The 22,909-nt window shown below is 46.2% G+C and overlaps 2 protein-coding genes across 10 annotated transcripts in view; both read left to right on the top strand.

The window, feature by feature from the left end:
• RALGAPB (Ral GTPase activating protein non-catalytic subunit beta) overlaps window positions 1–9,168 on the top strand; it is an 89,860-nt gene extending 80,692 nt beyond the window's left edge. For 5 of the 9 annotated variants that reach the window (XM_036245795.1, XM_036245797.1, XM_036245796.1 and 2 more), the window contains 5 exons: window positions 1,848–1,956; window positions 2,687–2,765; window positions 5,425–5,573; window positions 6,065–6,231; window positions 7,154–9,165. In XM_036245795.1, the coding sequence (XP_036101688.1) occupies window positions 1,848–1,956; window positions 2,687–2,765; window positions 5,425–5,573; window positions 6,065–6,231; window positions 7,154–7,183 (534 nt within the window). In that variant the 3' untranslated portion in view covers window positions 7,184–9,165. Of the gene's footprint in view, window positions 1–1,638; window positions 1,758–1,847; window positions 1,957–2,686; window positions 2,766–5,424; window positions 5,574–6,064 lie in introns of those variants that run through there. The other 4 variants (XM_036245799.1, XM_036245800.1, XM_036245798.1 and 1 more) reach the window with 4 other exon arrangements.
• A 2,710-nt stretch (window positions 9,169–11,878) lies between these two features.
• ADIG (adipogenin) lies at window positions 11,879–18,782 on the top strand. Its single transcript, XM_036245805.1, has 3 exons — window positions 11,879–12,282; window positions 16,052–16,184; window positions 18,198–18,782. Exons 1-2 carry the CDS (start codon window positions 12,156–12,158, stop codon window positions 16,168–16,170), a joined length of 246 nt encoding a protein of 81 aa, XP_036101698.1. The 5' UTR covers window positions 11,879–12,155; the 3' UTR covers window positions 16,171–16,184; window positions 18,198–18,782.
• The last annotated feature ends 4,127 nt before the right edge of the window (window positions 18,783–22,909 follow it).

The following is a 22,909-nucleotide window of genomic DNA, read 5'->3' as shown; positions in this document are numbered from 1 at the left end:
AAAAGACAAAAGAAGTGTAAACTTGACTGAAGCCATTCTTCCATTTTAAGGATTTTAATTTGACTCCTTCTACAGTGAAAGTTATTTTTAACATAAGTATATGGAAGAGGTTTTCACTCTTAAAATTTATTTAGGCCAAGAAAAGTTAAGTTATATAGGGCTCTCTGAAAAAGACTGATTTTGAAAGTCAGGAGTTGCTATATTTAAAAAGGTTTCACAGAACACAGTTGGGAGATGAACACGTCTGTGTTGGATGGTAATGCAGGATTTTAGACAGATCTAATAGTGATTGGCTGCTCTTGTACTCATTTTCTGAATGTCAGCATAGTTATTCCTTAAAATCCAAAAAATGACAACTTAAAGCACATTGTTTTTATTTATCACATACTTTGCAGATAACTAACAAACTAAAAAAAAGAAAAATCACTATCTCAAAAGATACACAAAAGGCCATTTAGCAAAGTTGCAGGAAAAAAGATGACCCCCAATGATTCTTGTCCTTCTATAATGTCATCCCCTTGCATGTGGGTGGAACTTGTGAATATAATGAGTGAGATAGGCTGTGATTATGTTATGTTTTATGGCAAAGGGGTTTTATGGATGTGATTCAAGTTACTTTGAGTTAATTAAAGGGGGGATAATCCAGGTAGGCCTGACCTAATCACAGGAGCTTTTTAAACCTAGGGCTGGAAGTCCTAGGAATGTAGGAAGTCAGAGATAAAGCTGATTAGGAGCCATGATGCTAAGAAAATAGTGTCTGACTGTGGCTGGATATCTGTCACTAGTTTGGGGGAAATCTCTTAGTCAGTCATGTTCTATGACTCAGAAGCCAGAATTTTGGGAAATTGCCATGGTCTCTGGTTATCTGGTAAAGACATGTATATTGTTTGTGTTTGCAAGCATTGTTGTTTTTATTTTTAAATTATTTTGTTTATTAATTACTATTTTTTTATCCTTACTGGAGGATACTTTTATTGATTTTTTTTGGAGGGAGAGGAAGAGAGAAAGAAACATCAATGTGAGAGAGAAACATTGTACACATCCCAGCTGGGGATGGAACCCACAACCTTTTGATGTACGGGATGATGCTCTCACCAACTGAGCCAGCCTGCCAGGGCAAGCATTCTTTTTAAAATTCAACTTTAGTGTGGGATTTTCCCTTCTGTACACATAACTTTGTTTAGGGCTTTAGCACAAACTTAGATCTGATGCATGTTCTGAAAGTGATGGGGCTCAGAGTGCCATTTGCTAAAGGGAGTCCTGCTAGCCTTTCAAAGGAACTTAGAGCTGATTGGGTGGGCAGGGAAGCCAGAGCAAACTGTGCATGATAGTGAAGACCTAAGCAACATTATTTCCTTTCTACTGACAAGAAAAAGGAATTTTGGAGGGCTTCCATTGAAGTTGGTCTGAGAACTAGGAATAGCTTACTGATGGGATATTGAAGAGAGAAGGATCTCTAGACAAATCAGTGATGTTACCATGATGAGGAAGGCATACCGTTTTCTGGCCATGTAGATGAGCTCGAATCCTTCTAATTGCTCATTAAGACATTGCCTGCAAAGTTTAATTTTAGTAATGATAGTTATTATTGTTCAATTATGAGTTGTCAATTATAATATACCCTTTTTTTCTTTGAAGGTGTTAGGACTTCATTTCCTTGTTCTAGGTTGAGATTTGATAAAAAGAAGAGCCAACGAAGAGCTTGTTTGCAAATGTCTTCTACATTTTCCCTGAACTTATTTCCCATGACCTGAGATGTATGTCAGTGGGCAGCTTGACTGTATGGTTATAGTTTTATTAAGCCAGTTCTCTTCCTTCTCTTCTTGTGCTTTCTCTGCCTCCTATAGCTCAGTCCCAGTTCCAGAATGAAGAAACTGCCTCAGGGCCGCCCTGTGCCTCCCCTTGGACCTGAGACAAGAGTTTCTGTAGTCTGGGTGGAACGCTATGATGATATAGGTACTATATTATAAGGACTTTGTCTATAAATAAAATTATAATAGAATGACAGTGACTTTCTAAATGTCTAAAGGGAATGGCAGTAAAAGTGTGATATGTCAACGAAGAGCTGGAACTGTAGTTCAGCAGGCCTGGGATGGCATCCCAGCTCCACCACTCATTTCCTTAAGCCTTAGATCATTCATCTGTTCACTGGAGACACTCATGGCATTTAGTTCACATTTGTGAAGATTTGATGAGATATAAAGACTTTAGCTGTGTTTGGTATGGTATGACAGTTAATAGTTGGTCCTACTCACCCCAGGACTTGGGGAAAGGGGAGCACTTCCCAGGAACCCTACTGTCTAGTTTTAGTGTAAAGATTAATTTTTTCTTAAGAATTCTGCTATGGATAAGTTCTTTATAACTTTTATATAAGCAATATAAGAACTTGAGAAGTGCATATTTAGCTTAGAATCTCATCCGGCTCAGAATTTGAAAACCCTTTCCAAGCACTCTAAGACTAAGATCATGTTCTCTAAAAACTCTGCTTTAGATGAACTTTGCAAAAATATGTCTTCAGGGAGAATTTATTTATTTGTAAGGAATAATTAGGATTATATATTGTAGGATAGAATAGTCCAAATATTTATTGCCTGCTTGTATAAAGGGATTCAGAAATCAGATTTCCTATTATTTGTTTGGGAAATAGGAGGGAGATATTAACTGTAATGCTATTATTTTCTTCCAGAAAACTTTCCCCTCTCAGACCTGATGACAGAAATCAGTACTGGTGTGGAAACTACTGCAAATAGTAGCACTTCTCTGAGGTACACTCTTATTTGCTTGAAATTTATCAGCATATCTTTAAGCATAGAGAATGTTTTTCTAGAATATGTTGATTTCACTTTAATCAAGAAAAACTTATGAAACAAAAGGGATGAAAGCAATAATAACCAATTGGGGAAATCAAAGAAGTTTGTAGATAAATGCAAAAGATGATCAAATTAGCAGGATTTATTTATTTATTTATTTATATTTTTAAACACTAGTGTTAGCATTTTATTTTATTTTTTCTTTTTTTCTTTTTTGATTATTTAGAGAGAAAGGTAGAGAGAGAGAGAGAGAGAACATCAGTTGGCCGCCTTCTGCATGCTCTCCACTGGGGATCAGGCCCACAACTTGGGCATATGCCCTGACCAGGAATAAACTGGCGACCTCTTGGTGCATGGGTCAATGCTCAGCCAGTGAGCCATACCGGCTGGGCAGCAGGATATTTTTTTTAATGTTTTTATTGATTTTTTTATATATATATAGAGAGAGAAACATTGATGTGAGAGAGAAACATCCATCGGCTGCCTCCTATACACTCCCTACTGGGGATTGAGCCCCCAATCCGGGTATATACCCTGACTAGGAATTGAACCAGAACCTATCAATCCATGGGATGGTGCTCAATCCATTGAGCCTCACTGGCCGGGCAGGATTTTTAAATGGATAAGTAATTGCTTTTTTACATTTATCTACAGGTAAAAGGCAAATGGAGATGTGAAGGCAATTAAGTATTAATGAAGACTGTGATAGGGTAGCAGTATTAAATAAAATAATGGAGTTAAATTGGTCAAAACATTCTGGATAGATAGCAGTTAAAATACACTTATCGCATGAGGTATTTAATGGAAAAATATTTCAAACTTTATTAAAATGTTATTATTTCTATTTTAGCTGCCCATGCCCAAAAGGGATAAGAAGAAAATATGATTGCAAGAATATTCAGTGTATCTGTATAGGCGTTATAGTTTCAAGGCTTTTTGCTTACCTGTTTTTGTTTTAAACAAATACTTTAAAATAATTCCAAGGGTACGGTTACCATCTTCTCATAGGGTTATTTCTCATCATCACACATTCAGTAAATGAAGGAGCTAAAAATCTAAATACAAATGCTAACCGCATTTCCTACATCTCACAGAGCTACCCTAGATATCAGGCTAAACTTGATATTTTACCTTTGAGTAAATTCCTTCTGTGTACATGATCTGGTTTGTATTGCATGTAAGATGGATTTATCTAACGTTGTTAGATTATTGTTGTAGAAATGAAGTCAATAAAGGTAATTTATTTTAACATTATCATATCTTTAAATTTCTAGAAGAGGGTAAGTCATTATTGAAACTGTTTTTTATGCCAAAGTATTTTAAAACAATTTAGATGTATACTAATGTTCTGAGTACATCAGTATGCATCTGTAAAAATTAAGAACACTTTTTAAGTAGATAAAGATAACATTTTCATAATAATAAAGTTAGTAACAATTCCTTAATTTCATCTAGTAATCAGTTTATACTCAATTTTCTCTATTTTCCCTAAAACATCCTTTAAAGCTAGTTTGTTTAAACCAGAATCTACTCTAGGACCTTGCATCTGATATTGATTCCTTCATTCTCTTTTAATTCAAAACAGTCCTGTGTTGTTGTTTTTTCTTCATGACACCCGACTTGCTGAAGAGACTTGGAATAGTTTTCACGAGATGGACTTTTTGAGAACTAGTTTGAAAGAGAACATTTAAGTGTTTTATACTGTTTTGTTGTTGTTGTTATTTTAATCTTTTTATGTCAAAAGTTCTAAAATGATTAGACAGTTTATATTTAATTAGTAGATTAGCAAAGTTTAGAATTTGTCTTGAGTCTAGAATTACTAGTATTGGATTGATTTTTATTTAATGTCTTGAAAAGTTGACTCAGCTGTTGCTTTGGCCTAACTTACTTTACCTGTATAGAAAGAAAGCTCATTGTGTTGCAAAGCAAACAAACAAAAAAACAACCCTGACATGTAACATGACAGAGTCACACAGGTACCTCTATGCATTGGCATGTCCCTGACACATGATGTGTATGTAACTCAGTCTGCCAAAGGTATGATTGCTGACCTTAGCATGCTATCTGTTCAGAGGCTTTAATGGCTTTGGCTCTGCCAAGATGAGCCATTTATCACTTCTGCTGAGGAGGCCTTCCCAACCTCCTCCCCCAACCCCTGAAAAAGCCCATATCAGGGGTTCCCAAAGAAGTTCCACTTTTGCTTTGAGATGCCAGTACTGACTGTAGTGGAATTTCCTGTGCTTGGATCAGCTCCACTTTTGTAGCCTACAAGAAGGAGGAACTAAATGAAAATCCCATAGTTGGTTGCTAGATTTGTAGCTCCCCCATAGATTTCTCTGGCGTTTTCTTCTACCCCATATCCCCAGTGGTTTTCTAAGCACATTTTAGTGTCTTTTTTGTCAGCTTAAAAAACCCAACCCCAGTGATGAGTATTTAGGGTCAGTTATTGGTGGGAGGCTTCATCAGGGGCTCCCAGGAAGAGACCTCAGCAGACTGACCCCTTGGCTCTTGTGAAACACTGCCTGGCAATAAGCCCACTGGGTATTCTTATATCCTACATGAGGGATAGTCAGCCCTTGACTATCTGGGATAAAAAGAGTTTTCTTTTCTTAAGATCTACCACTCTTGAAAAAGAAGTTCCTGTCATCTTTATTCACCCTTTAAACACTGGATTATTCCGGATAAAAATTCAAGGAGCCACTGGGAAATTTAACATGGTTATCCCTCTTGTGGATGGGATGATCGTCAGCAGGCGAGCACTCGGTAAGCTCTTCATGTGTGGCTAAGGGTTATCATTTCTTTCTCTTTTATTCTTTAACATTTTTATGAGCCAAAAAGAAGTAGAAATAAGGAAATGGTGATATTACTAAATAGGGCTCACATGTAGAAAAATACTGTGGTCTTGTTCAAAAGGAAGCATGTTTTGTTCTGTTTTGAACTGTGCTTAATCTAGTAAGTATGAGTAGAACTATTAATTCACAAACTTCCAGTATTAGAAAATGAAGATAGCTGTTTGTAATCCAGGGCAGGAACTGGGTCATCAGACAAGGTTTTGATTCTGTTTTTCCTTGTCATTATGTGTTTCTTCTGACAGTTACTATCTTAGTGGAGCTCTGTTCATCTCTCTGGAGACGGGTAGAGTTTTGTAAATGGAATGATACAGTTTGAGTTTGTAGAGGATAGTTCACTTCAGTACTGAGAGCTCACCCAGCTGATTGGTTATTCACATTGTTTTAAAACCCTCTGTTTTCAAGGTTTTCTGGTGAGGCAGACTGTAATTAATATTTGTAGAAGAAAGAGGCTGGAGAGTGACTCCTACAGTCCACCACATGTACGCCGGAAACAGAAAATCACCGACATTGTCAACAAGTACCGGAACAAGCAGTTGGAGCCAGAGTTTTATACTTCACTTTTCCAGGAGGTTGGACTCAAGAACATTAGTTCTTAGACTCTTGGGCTGTCTAGGACTCTTCAACTCGTTGGGGGCTAGAATATCAAAGCAAAACAATTTGATAGGCGATCACTGTAAAAATAAAAACAAATCACTCCCCAAGAGCTTACTGTTCAATCACCAGAATAGAAGAAACACATTTAAACCCATTTGATAGAAGACTTCCAGCTTTCTAGTGAAATGGGCTCCCAGACACAATCATATTCCTGCTGGTAAAGATGATATATACATTTTAGCCATAAACTTTCTTTTAAAAGTGACAGTTTTACTTATATCTGAGCCTTTTGAGGAGAAAGGCTTTTATGCATCTTAGTTAAACACATGCATTGGTAGTATCAAATTTGCAAATTAGAAGTTGAAGATAGTTTTATATTTCATTTTTTAGGAGGTTGGTTCAAAATTAAAATCTGTCTCAATCTTCAGGACCTTTAAAGACTCAAGTTGATAGTGTGGAGGAGAAGGAAAGAAATCTCAGCTTCCTGCTCACTCGTGGGTCCATTTGTTATCCAACTGTCATCCAGCTGTCCAGCTGACAGAAAAGGACATGTTTTTTGCTCAGATATGAAATCTGACATTAAAATCGTTCATATTTTCTCTCCACATTTCATAAAGTTACTATTCTCTTCACTGCACAGACCTGTCTGAAGGCCTGTTTCTGGACGGTCCAGGAACAGATCTAAAACGGAGGCATGGCCCTGTCCTTTAATGGGGGTACAGATGGAATTTGTGGAGTTAAAAGTTGTAAGACAGTGATACCTCTGCTCTCTCCAGTATTGTCTAGCTTGGTGACAACGACAGGCTAAATATTTGTAATTCCTTGGTTAAATAGTAAGAAATGTAAATTCACAAGGGTTGAAAATTACTTGGTTTCATCCGTTGTCTCTCATTTCAGGACCAAGCAGGAGACTGCAGTAGTTTATGAAGGATTCTAATTTGGGGTTCAGGAAATAGCCTCTCACTGCTACTAATTCAGGTCTGTTCTAAAGAAATACTGGATTTCATCACTATTGATAAACATTAGTGACCACCTCTTTGGGTGGCTGCTGTTAAAAATGGCCGTCGTCATATTTTCTGGACTTTGCCAGCTGAAGGCACAACAAATCCCAGCCCGGGTTTTGGAAATACTTCTGTTACCTCGCTGCTACTTTTCTGCCAGGGATAAATGTTTTGAGGTGGCCAGACCCAGAACATCGTTACAAGGATTCCTGTTACAGAACTAGAGTAGACATTGCTCATTTCTCCTTATGTGCTTTCTTCTTTATTAAGATCATTTTATGCTAAGAAAATAAGTGACATTTAAAGTCCAAAGAGGAGTGATCACAATTGTATAAGGGGTAATTTCATACTTGAACTCTGATGTCAGTAGATTCTGTAGGTCAGGGCTACAGTGGTCTGTTTGGTTTGATGTTTTGGTAGTTTAATTAGAGGTAGGGGATAGTGTGTAGGGCCTAATTCCCTGTGCAGATATTTCTGTTCCAAAAGTATGTATTTTGTCATGCAAGAAATATGGGCATAGTGGCTCTTGATTTTAAGTTTGCCGTACCTTTTTCTTCATGTTTGTTTTAAGCTCAGGTAAATGTAACCTCCACTTTCTATGACTCCAGTTTCCATTCTGGGTATAATGTTATTCAATAATTGCTTTTCTTTGTAATCTGGGCAATAAATTAATGTTTCCAGATGGTAGTATCGAGGAGGAGTATGAATCATAAAGTTCAGGAAGTTCTACCCTAAAAATGTTTTAGTAGCTGAGCATATATAAGGTGAGGTTTAACAACTTTCATGGAAGTTTCATATTGGCAGTTCAAGGGGAAAATAGGCCCTTGTAACATTCCAGAGGTTAAAAATAGCTGATGTGGGTGTACTTCCTCAGTGTGACTTTTCAGATAAAACTTTTACCTTTTGGTTTAGTTTTGCTGTCAGCAGAATGTACTGTAGTGTGCATGTTGAGAGAAGGCTTCCTGATCCTTCAGTTTGCTCTCATTTCTGGCAGCTCCTTGTAATTCATATGGCTTTGGTAAGTGAACAACTGTGTTAAATGAAATTTGTGACCTGAAGGACCTAGGGAAAGAGGGATGTGATCAGTTCAGGACTGCAGCCTCCAAAGGCATAAAGCCCCGTATGTAAGGCGCAAACGAGTTACGTAGACCTCATCAGGTACTGGTTCCTTCTGCTCACTATAACATCTACTTTAAAAAGGAAGTATGGTAAGAATCCTTGACCTTTCATTGGTATTGTGGGTTTGAGTTCATGGTCACTAAGTTCAACCAACTGCCTTTGTTAAAAGTCACTTTGAGTAGAATAATGGCAGAGGAGCATATTTAGTCCCTAGTAACAATTTTTAGGAGTCCACTTGATAAGTTTGCTAGCATGTGTTCATAACCTTTGGATGGAAGCCAGGACTTTCTGGATCTGTGGTTTAAACAGTTTAGTTGCTGTATGTGACAAATGCACCGGGAGGTAGATGAGCATGGCATTCAATGACAAGGAACACGTTTCCCAAGGGACAGAGGCAGGTAGTCCCTCATACTTCTAGCTCGGCTTGGCTTGGTGGGTGAAGTCTTTTCTTTTCCTCTCTTGTTGGGAGCACTGAGAATAGTGACAGGGCTTTTGCCTTTTTTACCCTTTACTTGTTCAGTCAACTCTCCCTTTTGTCCAGGGCTTCCTCCTAAGCGTCCCCCACCCCATTTCCCACCCCCCTCCTGCCCACTGGCCATTGGACAGGAATAGTTACGTGGTAGGTTGACACCACACACATCCACGCTGCCCTCCATTTTCTCTACTACAGGGCATCCCGTTCTCCTCTGGACTCAGAAATACAAAAACCTAATCTTTGGCCAGTAATGTCTCAAGGTCTTCACAAATGGTTACTTCTGCATACACTGAGCAACTACTTGTCAGGTTCTGCAGGCTGATAGTTAGAGTCAGAGTCTTCAAGAGTATTTATTTCTACTGGCAGATGGAACTTGACCTGAAGGGGAAGTCAGCCCTGCTCAGACATGTTTTATGAAGTAGATGGTAAAAAGTGTATTAGAGGTCATCTGACACTCCTGCTGCAGTAGTTCTCCCTTCAGCATTTAAAAATCCATTCAGGTTATATCTTCCTAACAGATTGATTTATATGTTTACATGAAATGATGTTGCATTAGATGGTCTGTTTTAAGGATTTCCACACAGCCTCTTTTCCCAAGATGGAGAGATTGGAGGTAATCCTCCCGCTCAACGTGGAAGCAAACTGGGTTCTCGGTAGCTAAACAAGCCATGTACTTACTGTATAGTGTTTTTCTCAGAGTATCAACTCATGTTCTTCAGATGTTTTTTTTTTAACGGTGAGGGAAAAGGTATAATTTGGGATTCCACAGTGCCTTGCATATAGTAGGCGCCCAATAAATATTTGTTGAAGCAAACAAAGCTTCCCAAGTCCTTGTCTCTTGCAGTGACCAAGAACATCTTTCTCCTCCGAAGGGCTTGGCAGTTGTGGCTAAAAGATAAGCAGTATCATTATTTGCTTGAAATCATATATACAATTTGTATGAATTTCGGTATGTTGCCAATACATGATCTTTTTCTTATTGTATTTTCTGTAAATATTTCTGGCACTGAACTGTAAAGTAAAGGCAAAATGTAAATATGAAGGTGTCCCCATGTCCCCTGGCCTCCTGTGTTTTCTCTTCGTTGGTTAGGGAAGAAGGCCCAGAGGCTTGTTTGTATTTATGCTGATCCTTTGTTCAGAAGAAACCCATGGAATATTGAATGTAATACATTTAGTCAATTAAATTTTAAGGAGATTCTTATGTACTAATGTTGTGTGTGCTTTTGGTCCCATACAGGGTTTGACTCCTGTATGGGTGTTCCTAGTTGACTCTTTCCAGGGCCTCTGCTCTGGCTGCCCTTCATAATTTAGATCTGTGGGTTTGCCCCTAGTTCTGTAGTCTCTGGTGGCCAGGGAAGCTTCTCCCTGGGCTGACTGCACAGTGGTCCTGTTTGGAATCTGACAAGAAAACGTGTCCAAGCTTTTCCCACCTGTGCTGTTTTGCTTTCTGACTTTAGGCCCTTCAGGACCCAGTGCCAAGAAATTGCCCCCAACCCAGATCACCTAGCTTCTGGTCTTGGCCTCTGGGCCTTGAGTGGCACAGCCCACTGTGCTTCTTAGACACACATTCTAATACTATCTGCCTAGACTTCCTCTTCTGGGGACTCTGGTCATCCCACTGCCGGGCTAAGACTCCCTCCAAACACACTGGCACTCCAAGCCCCAGCTCTCCCCTCCCCTTCCCTCCCCTCCCCTCCTGTACTGTAGCTGGCCCCACTTGCCCTTCTCCCCAAGCTGGTGGCTTCCTAGAGGGGGGGTCCTTCCATCCCACATCTCCCTCTAGGTCTACCACCCACTTTGTACAGCTGGTCCCCAGCCTGGAACTGGCTCTGTCCAACTTTCCAACATGTGCTTCATGAAATGTCGCAAAATTAAGTCTGCATCAGACTGGTTGCTCATTAATGTGTTGAGTCCCGAGCTTCACCCCTGGAGGTTCTGACTTCGAACAGGGTGAGCATGGAAATCAGCATGTTTCCTAAGTACCTTCAACAACCCCCACACACACACCTGTGCTGGCAGTGATTGAGACAGGTGATCCAAGGACTCTTGGAGAAGACCATGCTTCTGCCTCCCTCCACATGCAGCAGCCACTCCTGTTGACCTCCCCACACCTGCCAGGCTCCAGCTGTGGGGCTGTCAGGCCCTGGGAAGTCCAGAACCACCTCCTGCACATGGTACTACTTCATGAATGAATGAGTGAATAAGAATGAGGTGGGAGGATATAAGAATGGCATTTGGGAGTATTCTGCCCACTTGGGAGATAAAGGAACAAGGTTAAAATCTTACGAGCCCCTCACTGAAAACCCTAATAAGGAGAGGTGCCAAAGCTTCCAGATTAAATAAGAATCATTTGCAGAGGGCCTCCTGTGTATTAGAAAGTTTTCAAATGGCAGCCCAGTGACCCACTCTGGCCCACCAGACTTGTTTTGTTTGACCAACAGTATTTTAATGTTTGATTCAGTATTTTTAAATTAGGAGATTTCACATAAGAATTCCTGTGTTCTGGCTGCCTTGGAAGTCAGGTGAGCTAGCTGGCAGTACTGGACCTGTGTTCCCCACATGTCAGTTTGGCTGGAGCTGTTGTGTCAAGCTGCCTGCTTTAGGGGCACTGCGCTCCATCCCGTCAACACAGTCCTTATCACTCCCACAAAGTGTAAATGTGGGCGAGTGGAGCCGGGGACCCGGCTGGCTCCTGGAGCAATCTGTGACCTCAAATATATGAACACCCCACTGGGGGCACTGCTTATCCCAGCACTTTTTTTCTTCTTTTTTAAAAAATATGTTTTAATTGATTTCTCAGAGAGGGAAGAATCGATGTGAGAGAGAAATATCGATCTGCCTTCTGCATGCCCCCTACTAGGGATCAAGCCTGCAACCTGGGCATGTACCCTGACTGGGAATCGAACCGGGACTTCTCAGTCCATGGGCTGATGCTCAGTCCATTGAGCAACACCAGCCGGGCCCAGCACTTATTTCTCTAACATTTAGCAGCTTGGTGAGGTAAGAATTACTCCCATCCCATGAGAGGATCTGGGAGGTGGCACACAAACCCAATAGCAACTTAGCAGGGATTCAAACCCAGGCCTGCCTGCCTGAAAGCTTGGACTTGATTCTCACTGCCCAGCTCCTGATCATTCATCCAGAACAGCTCTCCCTTCGCCTGAAGGGCACTGTGACTTCCTTGTTACGTCACCAGCTCGGTCACAATTGGTTTGAGAGCAGAGCCTGGCCCAGCCCATCAGATCCCTTAGGGCTAGCCCTGCCAGCCCGGCTCAGGCTGGCCTGGCTCAGCCACACAGGCACCATGAAGTACCCTCTGGTGCCACTGGTGAACGACCTCACGTTTTCTTTCCTGGCATTCTGGCTCGGTCTGCCTGTGGCCTTGCTGCTGTCCTTGTTGATCGTCTGGTTTCGCTTCTTACTTAGCCAAGGTGAGCCGCACCAGCCAGGCCCAAATCCTGGAGTTGGGTGGGGGGTCTTGAAACCACTGCAGCGTGAGGGGCTTCCTTTGGGCATTTTCACTGCTTGCTCAGAGCTGACAAGTGGTCACCTGAAAGAGAAAAGGACTAACTTGGTAGTTTAGAGTTAATAAGAGTCCCAGAGTGAATCCCCGCGTTTGATTGGGGAGCAATATGTATATGTGCGTGTCTGTGTCCACTCGGGGAAAGTGGGGGCCCCTATCTGTGAATGTAGCCAGAGCACAAGGCTCAGTGAGCAGAGCATGGCTGGATTTCAGTCCCTGTCACCCCATCAGCTCAGTGCTTCTGTGCAGTACACTCTACACAGTGGGGCATGGCAGCCTTAGGCATTTGTCAGCCAGTGACCACTCACCCTTTTCTTCCCGGACTATACATCAGGGAGGATCTGGGACATGGTCACTGAAGTGGGCTGACATTTGTCTTGAGCTCAGCATGCTGGGGTGGAGCTGGCCATTGGGAAGCTGGGGACCGGTGGACAGGGATGCAGCTTGGCCACGTGGCAGGAATGACACTGTTCATCAGGTGTTCTGGGTCCCTTCCTGGGGAGCTTGACCTCCCACCTCCTACTCCTCAGCCCCATGAACTTTGGCCAACTGGGCAGGCAGGGAGGGTACTGAGTGTGCTGCCACCTCTGGTGAGATGGCATTGAGACGCGTGAGCCGCTCACCCCCATGATTTCAAGTATGGGGGCTGGTCATGGTGTAATTATTGGGAGTTCCTGGCAAGAGCTTTTAGAAAGCCTTTGTTTAAAGTATGGTCTCCTCATTCCCAGGGTGGACCTCAGCCCTTCCTGAGGGGCACATCTCGGGCATCAGGCGGTGGCTGGTGGACATTGGAGCGAATGTCTGTGTAGTGGCTCTAACAGCCATTCGTCTGGAGTCTGGGGGACATGGGCCCAGATTTCAGCCTTGCCCCTTAGCAGTTCATCATAATAGCTAAGCCTTTTGACCACTCTGTACTAGGACTCGTGCTCAATGCTTGATGTGTATTGTTTCATTTAACCCTCAGAGTAACCCTGTGAAGTGATCCTTACTATACAGCTGAGGAAACTGACACTTGGAGAGGAGCGGCAACCTGCCCAAGGTCACATATCTGTAGAGTCCTTAAAAGTGCCAAGGGTCTGGTGTCAAATCCAGGCTCTGGCACCTACCAGCTGTGTGACTTGGGACAAGCCCTCCTCGAGCCTTAGTTTCCTTACCTACAAAATGCAGGTAGTAACAGCCCGCCCTTTTGGGGAGCTGTACATCAAGGCAGGGCACACAGCACGTGAACACACAGGGCACACAGTAGGTGCTTGCAGGCTGAGAAGTAAGCTAGTCAGTGTCGGTTCTGTCGAGAGAGGAGTGGCTCTGGAAGGAGAAGGGACACCTTCCCTGAGGCTCATCTCCAGCACTTCCCTCTCCTCGGAGCTCTGCTCTGAAGCCATCCGCAACCTGCCCTGCCCCGCCCCTTCCCACACGCTCTCCCAAGGGGCTGTTGACCACTGCCATCTCACGTGGCACCAAGAGGTAAGTCCTTGTGTTAATTTTTTGATGGACGGAAACAATCCTTAAAGTGAGTGAGCAGCCCTCCTTCAGGGTCCCTGTCTTCTTGGAATTCTCAGTATTATTGCGTCTGTTCTGTCCCTGTGCCGGGAACTGGCCCAGATCCAGCGACTGGGCCTGCCAGGGTTTGGGGTGCTGGGACTTGCGACACCCTAGCCTGTGGTTTTCTCTCCGCTGTGGATCTCGTTATTGGAGCCAGGTTGGCATGGAGTTCATTGAAAAGCAGACAAGAGTAGCTCTGATTTCCTCTCCCCACCCCTGCCTGGCCTGGCTCTACCGGGCAGTTTCAGGGCCCAGGATGCAGAGGGTTGAACACCATGCCACGTGGCCAGCATGGCCAAGGAGGACGCAGTTTCCCGTCGAGGGGGGAGCAAGGGGCCGAGAAGGAAGCTTCCTGGTGAGACGGGGGCAAAAAAAGATTATGGGTCAGCCGAGCCCCAGGGAAGTTGGCCACGGGGACAGTATTAAACCTCTGCCATGACATAGGCAGAAAGGACAAAGCCAGACGTGCCTGTCAAGGGGAAGACGCTCTGCCAAGGACATTTCCTTTGTGATTTGAAAGGAATGTGTAGAAAGAAGGGAAACCTCCAAAGAAATGGATTTCAGGCTGAAACAGAAGTGGACACCATAGGTTATGCCTGTTGAGGGTCCTGACGGCTCCTCATGCTAGTCCTGGGAGCGAGTTAATTTTGAAGCCACCTTTGAAGTCTCTGGCCTCAAACAGGTGTACCCAATGGAATGCACGGGACTGGGGCAGGAGGCGCGTCTGGGCCCAGCACGGCCCCTTTCTGGCTGTGAGCCGGATATCGCCTTCCCAAGCCTTCCTCATTGTAGACTATGAAGAACATTGGTAATTGCCTCAAGAAGTTGTTAAGAGGATTAAATTGAGAAAATGCATATAAAACATGAGCACGTAGTATGTGTTGAGAAGACAATCGCCATGTCTGGGGAGGAATAGTCGCTTCAAACCATTGTGCTGATTTTTAACTGACAACTCCCAACATTGCTGAATGCCCGTTTTACGTGTCTGACTTCAGTTAACCCTCATTATAGAAGAGGCTATGGTTATGCCCATTTTTGCTCTTGGTCTGCAATCTGAGGGCCTCCTTCAGCCTCTTTTATTTCTCTGCAGCCAGGGGAATAAGAGCTATGTAGTCAGAAAAACAATCTCTGCTGCCCCCTCTCCTTTCTCCCCTTGCCTCCCCAGGTAAGCCATGTTAGCAAGCTCATGAACCTGTTTAATGACACCTGTAGGTTTTCAAAAAAAAAAAAAAAAATGGAGGAGGGACTGCTCTTTGTTTTCCTATTTAAAAAGGGACCCTACCATTTACATTTCTCTGCAGCTGGCTTGTAACATCATAGACATCCTGCAAGCAGAAAGGCACACGCCCAATATAGTTGTAATAGCTTCATGATATGCCATTGAGGGGGACCCAGGTCTCTATAGATGTGATTGTGCCATGCTTCAGTCAACCAGAACTCTCATGATGGACATGCATGCACGTGGTTTCTAGGGGTTTTGTTGTATGTGCGGGTTTTACCACAAAACTGATTCAATGGAAAGCATTGTACATATATACTCAGATGTTTATTCATGAATGGACTGGTGGGAAAATGGATGGTTGGGTTTGTGTCTCCTTCGCACCTGCTCCTGGACCGCGCCCAGTACAGGTAGGTCGTTTGTTCACCTCTAGGGTCCTTCTCTGTTAAGGTGGATATGGCCACGCTGGGGGCTACAGAACAACCTTTTTGTTTTGTTTTGTTTGTTTCTTTCCTCACCTGAGGATATTTTTCTATTTATTATCAGATAGAGTGGGAGGGAGGGAGAGAGAGAGAGACAGAGAGAAACATGGATGTGATAGAGCTACGTCGACTGGTTGCCTCCTGCACGACTCTGACCAGGGCCGGGGACGAACAGCAACCAAGGTACGTGCCCTTGACTGGAACTGAACCCGCGACTCATTGGTCCTCAGGCCGACACTCTACCGCTGAGCCAAACCGGCCAGGGTCAGAATGATCTTTCTGATCCCTGGTCACCATTTGAGGCCCCAAAGTCTTCCTGAGGGCTCAGTGTTGGCCCATATGCCATGATTCTGCCTCAGACAAGGCAGCAGGGGCCGCCTCCCTTTGGATCAGGGAGAGGAAACAGGATGTGACCATGTCTTATACCTCCACAGATTCAGAGGAAAATGACTCAGATTTGTGCTTTGACTGGGAGCTCTGGAGCAAAGGCCCAGCTGAGTTTCAATGTGAAAAGACACACCACAGTCAAGAGGAGGAGATGCCCGGCCTGTGAGCCTGTTCTGCCAGGTGAGGCCCTTTTAGGGAGGTAGGGTTGGAGGGAAGGGGAGCCTCAGAGCCTGCCCACAGCCTTGGGGGGCTGCCATGTGGAGAGCTGACTCCCTCCATCATTGGAGAGCCTGCCACCTCTGCTGCGTCAGAGAACCTTCTGCCTCCTTGTGTTGGACACCTGCTCTTGCCATGTTGGAGGATCAGCCACCTCTGTCGTGAAGAACTTCTTTACAAAGTTCCCCCTATCCTTTACTTCTCAGCCTCCCCTCCCCTAGGGACTTTGCCCTGGCTGTTCCCTCTGCCTGGAACCCTTCTCCCCTTGACATCCGCTTGACATACTCCCTCACCTCTGCGGTTTTGCTCAAATTCACTTTTTCAGCAGGAACCCCCGACGACCTTCTTTATCATTGGTGTCTCTCTCCAGCTTCCTGACCCTCCCTGCTCTGTCTACCTTTTTCTTTTGCCACAGTGGGGGCTAAATAGATATTTGTAAGAGGAATGAAATCATCATCATTATCATCATCAAAGCTGATACTCATTGGGTGCTTAAAGATACCAGGGCCCAACCTGGCTGGTTTGGCTCAGCGGTTAGAGCATCAGCTCGCAGACCAGAGAGTCCCAGGTTCGGTTCCCACCATGGGCACGTACCTCAGTTGCAGTTTGTCCCCGGCCCCGGTTGGGGTCGTGTGAGTGGCAGCCAGTCGATGTGTCTCTCTCACATCAATGTTTCTCTCTCTCTTCCCCTTTCTCCTCCTCTATCTCAAGATAAATGCAAAAATGTCCTCAGGTGAGGCTAAAAAAAAAGATACCACAGCCTGTGCTGAGCATTTTTCTCTCACTAGCTCATTCATGAAGGCCTACAAAGAGGGTCATTTTTCTTATCTCCAGTTTACAAATGAGAATGCAGGGTGGCAGTAAGTCATGTGCCGAGTACCGGAGCAGCAGCCATTGCACACCTGGGAGGCTGCGTCCACTCCGATGGGACCAAGTGCCGTGTCCGAGCCAGGCACCCCCAGATGTGTGTCTCTTGCTCTAATCTTCCTTCTGTGCTTGACACCTCTTCATGGCTGGAATTGGATATTTTTTATTCCCTTTGCTAAACCCAGCAAAGCAAAACACAAGGCATGATCTGTAGACGTCCCTCCGTCTCCATGAACAACACTGCCGTCGACAGGTCTAGCTTCGCAAGCCACACCTGGGAGTCAGCCTCAGGCCTGCCTTTTCCTCCAGCCCCCATCCAGTCCCGCCCCATCCTCGGTCTCTCACGCATCCACTTCTCTCTGTCCCCGCGGCCACGGCAGCCTGTCCGCCTCCAAAGTCTTCCCCTGCAACCTGCCAATAACCCCCGCATACACACACACTGCCCTCTGTGGTCACAGCTCGAGCCCCTGCCTGTCCAGGTGGAGCAAGGAGGTGGGGCTCAGAGGCAGGGACCCTCACGTACCCTCAGTGACAGTGACTTTTACCCACTCATCTGTGGATGGGCACTTGGGCTGCCTCCAAATCTTGGCTCTTGTAAAACGCACTGCAATGAACACGGGTGCATGTATTCTTTTGCATTAGTGTCTCAGGTTTCTTCAGACATATTCCCAGGAGAGGAATCACTGGGTTGTAAGGCAGTTCCATTTTTAATTTTTTGCAGTAACTCCATACTGCCTTCCACAGTGGAGAAGGTTACCGTGATTTTTAACCTTTCCTCAGAAACACATGGATGTATGCACGCAGAGTTGTGTGTACTTGGCGTGACTTGTGTGGGCCCATGAGATCCCATGTTCAGAACAGCCATGATTAGTTTAATGCTCAGGTGTTGCTGTCTTGAAATTTTTGTTAATTTTTAAGAAGGGGCCCACGTGCTCATTTTTAGTGGGCCCCACAAATGATGTCGCCTGTCCTGTTGGTGTAAAGTTAGTGGGGTAAGAAAAGGAGACGCTCAAACTTTGCTCAGGGACCCTGCCCCATTTGTACAGAGCCCATCCCCCTTCTGTCATGTATCTGTCCCTCTCTTTAATCTCATTCCATTGTCGTCCCTAGACCCAACCTGCCATTCGTTCCCAGCTTGGTTTTCCTGGAGTCAGCTGAGCGGTGGCGATGGCCGAAGTGGATGGGAGAGACTCGTTGGGTAGGGAAGAGGACTTTGGCGACTGGTGTTTTTCTGGGATGACCACCTCGTCCCCTCCACTGATGGATACGCCAGAGCCTCTGAAGGACCCCCTAGACCTCTGGGGAGAAGCCCAAGTCAGTGAAGATGGAATAAGCAGTCACAGGAGGGAAGCTAGCCAAATGAATTGAGAGGAGGTCCTAGGGCAGGGCTGGGCCAGAGCGTGTGGGTCCATACTGAAGAAAACGGGGGGTTCCTGAGCTTGGGAACCCGCTAACAGACATGCTGGACCCGACCAAGTCCATTCATTCAACAAGCCGTGGGTCCTGGCCCAGCCCTGGCACGGACCTGAGCCATCCTGACCCCATCAGACAAGCCCTGACCCTCCTCCATCTGTTCAGAGGACTGGGGGATCTTGCTCTGAACCTCCATGATCTCATTTCAGACTCCTTGATAAGACTTCAGGTAGATTGTAATAACATTGACTTTATAAATATCTACAGAGTGTCTACCAGATATATGCCTAGTTATTTAAGAATAGCTCACATTTCATGAGTGCTCACTGTGTCCCAGGCACTTGTCTGTGTTTTATACACATTGTTTTTAACCCTCACAAGAATTTCATCAGGGTCCTTAGTTATCCTTGTTTTACAGATGGGGAAACCAAGGCACAGCGTAGTCAAATAACTCACTGAATTCCAATGGTGGAGTGGGATTTGAACCTAAGCCCTGTGACTCCAGAGCCCGGCCCTGACCCACTGGGCCGATTGTTTTCCAGGTTGGAGTGCTGGGGGGAGACCTGGGGGAGATACTTTGAAGAAATCGCAATTTGGCCTTGTACCCCCACTGGCTACCCAGAGGCAGCAGGGTTGATGGGCTGTAGAGGGGACAGCCCTCCTGACTATCACCAGGTGTCACCTTTGTCCCCTCTTTCTCACTGCACATCCCACCAGCTGCCATAAGGCTGTTAAACTGTCCACAGGAGAGAATGGAGCCTGAATTATTAACTGGTCTTCCAGACTTTGGTCTCCCCTGCTCTGCCGTCTCTGCCCCGTTAGTCTGAACAGTCCGTCCAGAGCACAAACCGGGACAGGGCATCTTCTCGTTGAACGCCCTCTCTGGCTCCCTACGTCTCTGGGCTCAAGTCCGAGTTCCTTGTGAGAACCACCCTTTGGGACCTGAGCCCAGCTAGCTGCAGTAAACACCCTCGAACTTCTATCTTTGTACACACGTGTGCTTCTATGTAGGGGCTAAATTCTGAGAGGAGAAATGGTTGGATCTAAGATCTGTGCACTGACAGTTTGCAGGTACTGCAAAGTTGTCTTACCGAAAGGTGGCACCGAGAGTGTGCATAAAAGTGCCTATTTCTCCTGGCCTTTGACCCACTGTACACCCCATTCACACACACACACACACACACACACCCCTTCTCGACACATGCTTTGTTCTGGCAGATGAGCTTTTGTCCACGGCGTGTTTGCTGGGAGCTTGCCTGGCATTCAGTAAACACTTGTGATAACAAACCTCTGCTGTGGCTGAAGCTTAGCCCTGGCTTTGTCTGGCACCCCCTCCAACCACCCTGCTCCATGTTGGCCACTGCCCCCCAGTGCTGTCGAGGGCTGTCGGCCATTGTTCAGCTCCATGCTGACCTAGAAAAGCCAGGACGGTCACCGTACCCTCAGTCCCCAGCCACTTCGGGGGGGCACGGACCCTGTGGGACAGCTGGCACGGCCAGGCACTGTAGGGGGTCGTCTGGTCACACTCCTGGGAGCACCCACGGCAGAAGGCAGAGGAGACAGCTCCTCGGGGCCCCTGGCAGGTAAGCGGCTCTGAGTGGTAGTTGGTGGGGGCGGTGGGGAGATGCCCTCCTGCTGTGAGTCAGGGGCCGAGACCCTGGGCCTCTGAGAGTGTGGATGGGGGCCACCTTCCTGGCATTTTGCCCTGTTAGGCAGGTGTGTGTGTGTGTGTGTGTGTGTGTGTTTGGTAAACACACCTGGTGACCTAGTGATAGGCTCCCCGAGAGACATCATCCCCACTTCAGCAGCCCCGCGAGCACCTGCCCCCATGCTGGGTGCTTCATCCTGATCTCCACGGCCTCGGGAGGTGGGTCATGGTTCCATTTTCAGATGAGGGAACGTAAGGTCTTGGAGATTAAGTAACTTGCCCCAAGTCAGCCTGAAAGTGGCCTATTTTTCTGACTCTTAAAGAGATGTGTTTCTAAGATCCACAAAATACCCCGGGCTCTTCCTGAATGGGAACCTTGCGGCTTGAGGTTGTACTGTTGATGTTTTCAGAAAACTGGAATAAACGCAGAACAATGGTGTACACGTCTCCCCAGCCCCAGGAGCTCAGGGAGGACAGTCAGCAGGTGAGGTGGGGGCACTGCTGGGCTGTCCGAGATGCAGGGTCCATTTGATAGTTTCTGGAGCCCTTGCCAGGACACATCTCTCAGGCCCGCCCATTTTCCACCCCTGGACCCCTCACCCTCCTGCCACCACCCCTTCAAGTCTCAATGTCACCATCAGCAACATGGGACCAATCTCCTCTGTATTTTTTCCTGTGGCTGTCACACAAAAGTATCCCAAACTGGGCTGCCTAGAACAGCAGAAAGGTAGTGTGTGCAGGTCTAGCAGCTAGTGCAGAATCAGGTGCGGGCAGGGCCAGGCTCGCTCTGACCCCGGAGGGGAGGAAACCTTCCTCGTCTCCTCCAGCTGCTGGCAGCCACCCCCACAGGCCTTCTCCTGTGTGTCACGTTGTCTTCCTCTGTGCACGTCTGGGCCCCAGGCCCTTTTCATGAAGACCAGTCACTGGATCGGGGCCCACCCCGAGGACCGCATTGCACCTTGATTCCCTGTGTTGAGACCCTATCTCCATAGGTCACATTCTGAGGTCCTGGGGGATAGGACGTCCACATGTAATCCTGGCAGGTCACAGTCCAACCCCTAACACCTTCTTTGTGAGGGCTGAGTGTGGGACCACAGTCACACTCTGACACAGTGCCTAGCCCAAAGCAAACAGCTGAGCAACCCGGGAATATGGTGCTTGGTATGCATCGTGTGCTGGGCACAGTTTGGGTGCTTGGCATGTATCATCCTACTGAATCCTCACAGCTACCCCTGCAGGCAGGTAAGGTTTGCACTGAGATGATGAGGAAGCTGGGACTCAGAGAGGTTAAGGCACTTGCCTGAAGTCACACAGCCTAAGTGGCAGAGTTGAGGCTGAACCCTAGGCCTACAAGAGTCCACTACATCACACAGGGCAGGAGAGCACTATCAGGAGTGGGAGCTGCCAGGGGTGAAAAGGCAGGGAGGAAACGCTGAGCACGTAGCACGTGACCCTGGGGAGCTTCCTGGGTCTGAGGGGCATGGAATGCTCTTGACGCTAGAGAGTGGGTGTTGGCAGGCTGCCAAGGTTCAGGGCCGCCAGGTCTGAGTCACTCCACTGACCTAACCGGCCCGGCCGATACTCCAGGGCTGGGACCCGGCCAGCCGGGGCTGAGGAATGTTGCCCGGCGCATGGACACACTTCACTGTCAGTGCACACGGCCCTCTGGGAAGCCAAGAGCTGGCCTTACAGAGCTTGGAAGAGCAGTTCATTCAAGATTCAGGCTGCTCTTTCTCTTGCTTTCTTTCCAGGGGTTCCCTACACCTGAGGGAAGTACTGCTAGGTTTTGTGTTCTGGACTGAAGTTCATCTACTCAGGTACTAACACAATGACGCACTCAAGCATCTATGTCTTCAGTCGCTCATTCACTTATCTTCCCATTTACCTAATGGCTCACGGGTTCATTCACTCACTCACTCATTCACTCACTTAATTACTCATGCTCACACATTCATGTACACAGCCATTCACTCTTCTACCTATCCATCATCCATCCATCCATCCATCCTTCATCTATCCATCATCCATCCATCATCCATCCATCTATCATCCATCCATCATCCATCCATCCATCCATCCATCCATCCATCCATCATCTATCCATCTATCATCCATCCATTCATCATCCATCATCCATCCATCCATTCCTCCATCCATCCATCCACCCATCATCCATCCATCCATCCTTCATCTATCCATCATCCATCCATCATCCATCCATCCATCCACCCATCATCCATCCATCCTCCACCCATCCATCCAGCCTTTACTAAGCACCTACCATGTTTTCCACACACAGCTGCTCATGCCTCCCAAAGTATTTTTCACCCACTTTTACTGCTACTTCAACTTGCATATTGGGAGGGAGGGCCTCTGTACCAACAGGACCCCCAGATCCTTGGCCTTCTGGTGGTGTGGTTTCAGAGTGTCCTCAGGAAAAGGTGTGGGAGAAGTGGACAGTAGTCATCGGCACCCAGTCTGCACACAACAACCAGTGACAGTTGCCTGAGACTCAGGGCTCTCAAGGGCCCTTTGTCCTGTGGACCCCATATTTCTGGGCACTGTGGCTCTAGTAGGGTGATTTCGTTTCAGGGCTTCATTTTTTGCTTCCCCCTGGACAGAGCAAACCATAGTGACCCGTGGACTTGGGCCTCTCCCCGAGGAGCACCCTGGGGCTTCTCTTCTTAGCGCAAAGGCAACAATGCTGCCTGGGGCGGGGGGAGGGCCCACTGACACCCAGAGCCTTAGTCAGAGCAGGGTG

This window comes from Molossus molossus, unplaced genomic scaffold (genome assembly GCF_014108415.1).
Source record: "Molossus molossus isolate mMolMol1 unplaced genomic scaffold, mMolMol1.p scaffold_m16_p_6, whole genome shotgun sequence".
In the NCBI taxonomy this organism is placed as follows: Eukaryota; Metazoa; Chordata; class Mammalia; order Chiroptera; family Molossidae; genus Molossus; species Molossus molossus.
Note: the sequence above shows the minus strand (reverse complement) of the source record. Positions and strands in the feature narration are given on the sequence as shown.

What these genes read in the sequence shown, in the direction of transcription:
- ADIG (XM_036245805.1), top strand. Translation starts at nt 12,156, where the DNA reads ATGAAGTACCCTCTGGTGCCACTGGTGAACGACCTCACGTTTTCTTTC. An exon ending in TCGCTTCTTACTTAGCCAAG is followed by an intron (nt 12,283 to 16,051) that starts GTGAGCCGCACC and finishes ATACCTCCACAG; the next exon opens with ATTCAGAGGAAAATGACTCA.